Source organism: Giraffa tippelskirchi, chromosome Y, assembly GCF_054371585.1.
Source record: "Giraffa tippelskirchi isolate mGirTip1 chromosome Y, T2T-mGirTip1v1.2.pri, whole genome shotgun sequence".
Classification (NCBI taxonomy): Eukaryota; Metazoa; Chordata; class Mammalia; order Artiodactyla; family Giraffidae; genus Giraffa; species Giraffa tippelskirchi.
The window spans coordinates 24,390,330-24,398,560 of record NC_137290.1 but is presented as its reverse complement, the minus strand read 5'-3'; the positions used below and the strand labels follow the sequence as shown (position 1 = coordinate 24,398,560).

The 8,231-nt window shown below is 36.7% G+C and overlaps 1 protein-coding gene across 1 annotated transcript; it reads left to right on the top strand.

Annotated features, from left to right (window-relative positions):
• Positions 1 to 3,779: 3,779 nt before the first annotated feature.
• Positions 3,780 to 5,666, top strand: LOC145537519 (heat shock transcription factor, Y-linked-like). Its single transcript, XM_081568209.1, has 2 exons — positions 3,780 to 4,427; positions 4,861 to 5,666. Exons 1-2 carry the CDS (start codon positions 3,915 to 3,917, stop codon positions 5,590 to 5,592), a joined length of 1,245 nt encoding a protein of 414 aa, XP_081424335.1. The 5' UTR covers positions 3,780 to 3,914; the 3' UTR covers positions 5,593 to 5,666.
• The last annotated feature ends 2,565 nt before the right edge of the window (positions 5,667 to 8,231 follow it).

Sequence of the window (8,231 nt, the reverse complement as noted above, 5' to 3'; positions counted from 1 at the left end):
TCAGTTTTCGCTATGTGGTCTTAGAGACTTCTCTCAAGAATGGCCCTTTTTTGCATTTTGTCTCTGGTATTCCAATGGTTTCGGTTGCTACGTCACCTCACCTCTGTCAGATTGTCCTCAGAGCATTAAAGCTGGGTCTTTACCATAGGGCAGATGATACAGCCCAGATATCCCTCCCAGGTCCACCTCAATGATGGTGGACAGGAGCATCTGAGCTTCTTCTCTGCTGGTAGTTTCACTTAAGGACATGTGTTTTTGTTTTTCTTTCCCTTGATTATGTTGCTCTATGTGATCCCAGAGTTCTCCACTGTCACTGATCTGAGAGGGTTTACTATTCTTTTACAACGTCCTCTCCAAGACCAGCCTCAGCCCCTAAATACTTTGTCTCTTTTTATGTCTCTTTTATTTTGTCTACCTCCTTTTGAAAAGACATGTTTGACTTTCTCGGTATCTTGGGCCAGTCAACCGTGTTCACAATTTGTTTTCTGAAAGTTCTTCCATGTGTAGTTGATCCTTAGATGAACTCGTTGGGGAGAGAGTGGTCTTTGTCTCCTATTCCTCTGATATTTTGGAACCAACCTTCAACCTGCAAGACCCATTTGATTAACTCAAGTGTCGCTGTTCTTCAACCACTAAGTCATGTTTGACTCTTTGTATCCCCTTGGACTGTAGCACATCAGGCTTCTCTGTCCCTCACCATCTCCCATAGACTCCCTGAGATCATGTCCTATGAATCGTTGATGCTATCCAAATGTCTCATCCTCTCTTACCTACTGCTCCTCCTGCGTTCAACATTTTTTAAAGATTAGGATCTATTTTAATGAGTCAGCTCCTTGCCTCAGATGAACAAGCTTTGGAGCTTTATTTTCAGCACCAGGCCTTCCAATGAATCTTCAGTGTTGATTACCTGAAGATTCACTGGATTGATCTTCCTGCAGTCCAAGGAACTCTCACTAGGCCACCACAGCAGAGTAGTTCAAAATAACCAATTCTTTGGTGTTCTCACATCTGTACGTGTCTTTGGAAAGACAGTGGTTGTGACTCTATTGGCCAATCAGGTCTTAGTTTTTAAAAAAAAAAAACTTCTAAATTTGTCACAGCTTTTCTGTCAAGAAGCAACTGTCTTGTAATTTTAAGGTTGTCGTCACCATTTGCAATGAATTTAGAGCCACAGGAAGTGAAATCTCTCATTTTTTTCTGCATGTTCCCATTTTATTTGCCTTGAACTGGTGGGAACAGACGCCATGATCTTACTTTTTGTAATACTGACTATTCAAATGTACTGTTTAGCAAATGTTTCCGTATTATTGGTGACAATTATTGTTTTCTCATAACTAAGTTTTCCCTCCATGTTTAGGATAAGAAATTACTCTCTGTGTGTTTTCTAACACAATAGCTACTCATTTCATATAATACTGATGATTTTAATTTTCCTACTGAAACCGTGTGTACCATGATTCTGTGAAAACTGGGTGAAATGTTGATAAAATACCCAATCTTTGAAATATTTTCACATTAACATAATGTGTTAAGCCTGTTCAAGATATCTAGTTTGTTTTATTTTTTTCCCTAATATGGATACCAGGCAAATGCAAAGTATGACAATACCAAGAATATATGATGTGGAGAGGGGGCAGGCAGCTGAACCACCATGGTATGAAAGGACAGAAGTCTGGTTCACCCATGCTTTCTGTTCTAATATTTGCAGCAAAAATTTAGTGATGAAGTAAAATTTTACCTACTGATGTATTGAGAAGATATTCTGATGTATACAACATTGAATTTCATTGTTAGGCTGTCTAGAATAGCCTGATTATGACCTATGCACTGTGCATTTTGCATCTATTTTACCCAATAAAGGGAAATATATATATATTTAAAAGTATAGTAGCTGTATCCAAAATGTAACAGTTGACCACTAGAAATATTGTTCAGATATGTTTCTTTGTTACTGGAAATTTAAGTTTTAAATTTTTTATCCAATGTAAGGATAGCAGCTGCTTTCATAGAACAATATCTTTAAACACTTTATAGTTGCAATTTTATGGGCTGAAGGTCTCATCAGATATTTGAAATCGAGCTCTTATTATAGAAAGAATAGCAGAAGATGAACAAGGTAATGGCATAGCCTTGAGCAAGAGGACCTAAATTGTTCAGCCTGAAACATGTTAACAAATCTTGGATTGACCAAATAGTTCATTTACTGTCTTTGGTGTGGCAAATGTTTTGCCAGCTTAATAAACAGGCTTTAAATTACATTTGACAAAAAAAAAAGAGAAAAACTTGGAACAAGACACAAGTCCAGAAGCCATTTAAAGTTGTATTTACTGGCGATTTGTAACATATTTTACTTGAGGAGCATAATTTCTACTGTAATGTAAGTTTTTAAAAATACTAATGCAGGGGGTTATATGATGCTATTGGGAATAAAAATGTCTGTACAGTATCTTCGTTAGTCTGAGATTATAAGAAGCATGTTAAAGCAAGGGGTAATGTGGATGATCAAAACCCTGACTTTCATCCTGAAACTAGAGGACAGAGTGTATTTTCAGCCTGAACACGTTTAAGTGTGCCATTCATGTGAAAGCCTTCTAGCATCCAGATAGCTGCTGATACAAGTGTCCGAACTTGAAATGACTTCTCTTCTCCATCATAAATATCAGTTAGACCACAGGAGCATATTGTGATACATCAATTTGCTGCTGATTTAGCTGTTGTTGTTGTTGTTTTAATGGAAGAGTAATTTCTTTAGAGAATTTTTCTGTATTCTGTTAGAATTCAAAATAAATCAATTATAGAGGCACATATATCCCCTCCCTTTGGGAATACCCTCCCATCTCCCTCCCCATCCCTCAATCTAGTTTGAGCATTTGTCATGGGACTTCGCATAGCAGCTGCACTAAATCAAATGGCTCCAGTGAAAATTTTCCAGCTATGTCTACTTCTATTTCTCTGTACCGCAACATATCTCCATTACAGAACAGTCAGTTTGGACTGAGGGTGGAGCCTTCTGCCTTTCCAGGTTTGTATGGTAATATGTCAACCCATGACCATCCTTTTCCTAAACTACAACAGTCAGGCAATTTATTTTTCCCAGTGCCAAGGTCCCTGAAACATCTGCTGTTTCTCTTTCAAGATCCACTCATCAACCATATTCATTATTTGAAAACTGTCCTAAGACAACTGATCTATCAAATAGGAGTCAGATTATGGAGGATATTGAAGTGTAAAATTAATGTTGGGAGATGTTAATAAATTCCTACAATTCTCTTATTTGAAGCATAAAGTTACATATTCATCTTCATAGTGCCAATTTCTATTTTGAAATAATTAAGAGTAAAATGAGTCTTAATTTAAGTTCCTGTTTTACTCTGCATTAATATAAACACTTCTGTTGAAGGTCATACAATAAACACTACACTTGCTTTCACTGAAACCCACAGTCAGTTGATTGACTTTATTGCACAGAAGTGAGCAGACCCATGTTTGGGTTGGTAACAGTCCTGAATGTTAAGAATATGTATAGAAGGGTGATCAATCACTTTTATTTCAGGAACCAAGTAGATTTATTGATGTGACTTTTCTGCGTAAAAATTCTTTAGGAATGACATTTTGCAGGTTTCATGTTTTTGGATCCTATTTATGTAAGCAGACTTTATATTAAGTTGATGTAGAAGTAAACACTGGTTGAACATTGCCCTTCAATTGCTAGAAGACCAGTGACTTTATGATGTCAGAGCTACTCTTCAATTGCTAGGAGACCAATGACTTTGTGATGTCACAGCTTTTTGACTTTGAGAACCATGCTAATGGTCTAGAGAGTTTATCTCTGTACGCCAGCCAAGCAGCATTTGAAGTTGGACTGTGTAAAATCAGACAAATGAGGAAAGTATCTGAAGAAAGAGTTCTCTGAGATGGCACATATTCCTTCAGAAATTCAAGATGTGCCTCGTAAAGATGAATCAACTGGTTCCGAAACCTCCATTAGCTCTTCTTTGTGTGATTACACACTTACTGGGGACTCAGTTTTGAGATCTATGATTGAAGAATATGCTTTTCAGGCTTTGGCTGAGGAATTTGGGATAAAATGGCCACGCTACACATTTTCTGTCTCTGAAACAAATGAGTGGAATGATTTTCTTTCACTCACTTTTCCTCAAAAACTCTGGACTCTAGTTGAAAGTGATCAGTTTGAATCTATTTGGTGGGACGAAAGTGGCACTTCTATAGTGATCAATGAAGAACTCTTCAAGAAAGAAGTCTTGGAAAGAAAGGTCCCTTTCAGAATATTTAAAACTGATAGTATGAAAAGTTTAGTTCGCCAGCTTAACCTTTATGGGTTTAGTAAAAAGCGACAAACTTTTCAAAGATCTGCTTCACTACCTGACTTTCTGGAAGAAGAAAACAATGTCTCAGTTTTGAGCAAGGTATTAACATTTTCCACTTATTGGCAATATGTAAGATTAATTCATGTGACTTAGAAAGCATGTTCACATATGTAGCTAAAACTGAATTTAAAATTGAGATAGCAAATTGTTGAAAACATTTTATTTTTTGAAGTTGAGAACAGCTGGAGGGTAAAATATTTGGTATTTAACAAACTCTCCTAGCAACTTGAAACTGGATACTTGTCCTCAAGCTACTTTAACTGGTATTTATTGTATATATACAACATATTTTTTAGCTGAGGAGCATACCTGTTTCTAACACGTAGGGTGTTAAAACTACTAATGGAGATGTTTTATTTGATGCTATTTAATTTGTATCATTAAAGGAATACATTTTTATAGTTCAGCTTTGCTTGTCAGGTGTACCTTGGTTTACAAAAAATAACTAAATGATTGCATCCTTTGATTTTAGTTACAGGTCTACCAAAATCCAAATTTCAAAAGAGATTTTCCCCAACTTTTAGTAAGAATGAAAAGAAGAGTCGGGATTAACAATGTGTTTCCAAAATCTTCATTAGTTCCAGATTACAAGAAGCATGTTAAAGCAAGGGTCAACATAGATGATTGTAACTCTGGTTTTCATTGTGAAACTAGTGGAGAGAGTCCATTTTCAGCTTCTACAAGTTTAAGTGTGCCTTTCACAAAAAAGACACATACCAGCCAGATCGTCCCTAAAACAAGCTCCCTATCTCCACGTGACTTACCTTCTCCATCATCAATATCAGTTAGACAAACAGAACAGAATGTGGTAGATCAACCTTCTGTTTTAAACCAGTTGAGCATTTTTAATTGGCACTCCCATAGCACCTACACTCAAGTAAATGGCCACGTTGAGGACTTTGCTACTACCGCTACCTCTACTTCTCAGAACCACATCGTATCTCCATTTCGGAGCAGTTCTTTTGGACTGATGGTGGAACCTTCTACATTTCCAGATATGTATAACGATATGTCAGTCCATGACAGTCCTTTTCCTAACCAGCAACAGAGAGGCAACTCAAGGTCCCCAGTGCCAACGATCGCTTATACATCCACCTCCGCTCTTTCAAGTCAATTCATCAACGATATTCCTTATGTGAAAACCATGCTAATTAAAACTGACCTATCAAATAAGTATCAGCTTATGGAACCTAATGAAGATTAAAATTTATGTTGGGAGATGTCAACAAATACCTACAATTCTTGTATTTGAACAATAAAGTTACACATTCATCTGCACAGTTTTGTTTTCTATTTTGAAACAATGAAGAGTAAATTAAGGCTTTATTTCAATGTCTGGCTATTCTTCTGCACTCTTTTATAAACTCTTCAGTTCAAGAAAACATCCATTAGGCATCCTAGGTAAATGGCACCTAATCTATTGTTTGTAAACAAGAAAATGAGAGCAAAGGGAAAAGAGTTAATGGATGTAAAGTGATTTGGGAAATCATCCCTGCTGAAATGAATGGGTGTCTAAATGAGGATGGTACGGGTGAAGGAAGAGATACAAATACAATTTAAAAAAGTACACATACACAGTACGTACCTTATTGCATTCACAGTTACATGATATTCTTTTAGGTACAGGTAGAGTCTTAAGATGAAGAAGGAAATGATGCCCCGCTCCAATATTCTTGCCTGGAGAATTCCGTGGAATGAGGCTCCTGGTGGGTTGCTGTCCATAGGGTCGCACAGAGTTGGACACAGGTGAAACGACTTAGCAGCAGTAGAGTCTTAAGACATTAGACAGGAGATTGTCTTCATTATAGAAATTCATTTCATACTTGAAAATATAGATATTGTAGCATGTCCAAAATTAGGATAACTGTTATACCATCGCTGTGATACCAAAGATTACAGGACATGATCAGTTACTGGAACATGCTCAGCACAAGATAGGATTTTACAAGTGGTATTGTATAGGGTCATTTTAGCTCTGCTGTCCTTAAAGCATACTTTTATTTCCCGCCACGGTGATTCCACCCTATATTTTCTAATGCATATGTAGATTTTGTTTATCTGTTCCCTCAGAGACAAAATAAATTCCTGTAGTGATTACAGCACCTCAGGATGGTTAAGTTCTTTGAAGACAAGATATTTGTTTTCCATAGTAGCTTCATTATCATTTTGTTACACCGTTCTTCTGGAGCTACAATCACACACACACTGCTTTCAGACATGCTAAGCCCCTTCTTACAACTTTGCCTCAACCCTTTCTTGTGGATGGAAGGAACCTCTGTTCACCCTCCTACCAAGGTGAGCACAGGTATCAGGTCTTCAATGTGTTTTGCGTCTACCCTCTTTTCTTTATGTATCTTTCACATCAGCTAAAACGTAGACCATGCAAATGACATTTGGTAAGTACTTACTGAATTATCAATAATGAAAAGTAATCACCAATCCAATGCTATATACACTACTCAACAACATCCTATAACCTGCACTATTACCATAATTGGCCTTTCCTACTTACTGAGAATATTTTCTCCATTGAGAAATATATATATATATTTACATGAATGTGAAATGTCGGAATTCAAATTATAAAATGATTGCTGCTCTTATGAAGTTTACAGTCTATAAGAACCCATACTAAGCATGTTGTTTCAGGCCGCAGTTCCCTAAAATTCAGTAGTAGTTATAGAGATACTTATGAAAAAACAAACAAACAAAAAAAAGGAATCATTCCTGATAATCATCTAGAAAAGTAATGGAGTAAGGAGGGATCAAAATCAATGGCTGATCCTTCATATAGTTCACAACGAAATACAACGAGCAGAGTGTCTGCCTTTGGACTATGCAGACTGTCATGAACACTACCTAGGGATCTTGGCAATCTGCACTTTGTGGACGTTCCTTTAGACAGTGACAGCTGTGGAATATTTGTGTAGAAAAGGGAGGTGTCCACACAGCACACTCTTTTTCTTTCACTGAAAGTTTTCATTGAATTTGGCTGAGAATACTGTGCTTTAGAGAGGTAAGCATTTTGCAGCCATTGTAAGAGTTATTGAAATCGGTGTCCTTAGTTATCATTTCAAGCCCAAAGTCCAATGGTCTGGTTTTCGGTTTCAGGCATTTTACTATGTAGTCAAATTGCATGCTTTGAGAAATAGCACCTTAAAAGCAATCATGTCTTCTATTTCATTGCCGTGTACTGATTATCCCTTCTCACTCCCTTTTATCTTTTTTCCTGTTCTGTTTTGAGTGGCAGGTCCTTCTCAAAAAGAACAGGATTAACTCCCTTAGTGCTCTGTGGTAAGTGGGAAAGGCATGCATAAGGGCAGTCACTATATCATGTGGCAAAACTACTGTTTTTGTTCCCTCCAGAAAACATGTTATTAAACTATACCTCAATTGCCCTACCATGGGAAGCCTGGTTACATGATACATTAGCTTGGTGATCAGTTCCCATATGGCTTTATCATATCAGTACCTTTAATTCTCAAAAGTTGACAGAGAAAATAGCTCAATACCTTAGGGAAATATTGTACAAGAGTTCAATTTTCTTTCCTTTACTTATTTATTTTATAATTGGTGCCTAAAATAGTAAAAGTTAGAACAAAAATGTAAGTGAGTTAAACACAGAAGATTGAGACAAGAAGTAGAAATTTGATGGGAGAAGGTCAGAGGATAAAATTGGATGCTTAAAATTTAACAAGCAAATGTGTAACTGCAGGGCCGAAATAGGTAAATATGACTTCAGTATTGTTACCCTACAAATTATTTTCATTTTAGCAAATCACAGAATAGTCTTACATGCAAAATATTTTAAGATCCCATGGAATGCACAACAAAGTTATATCT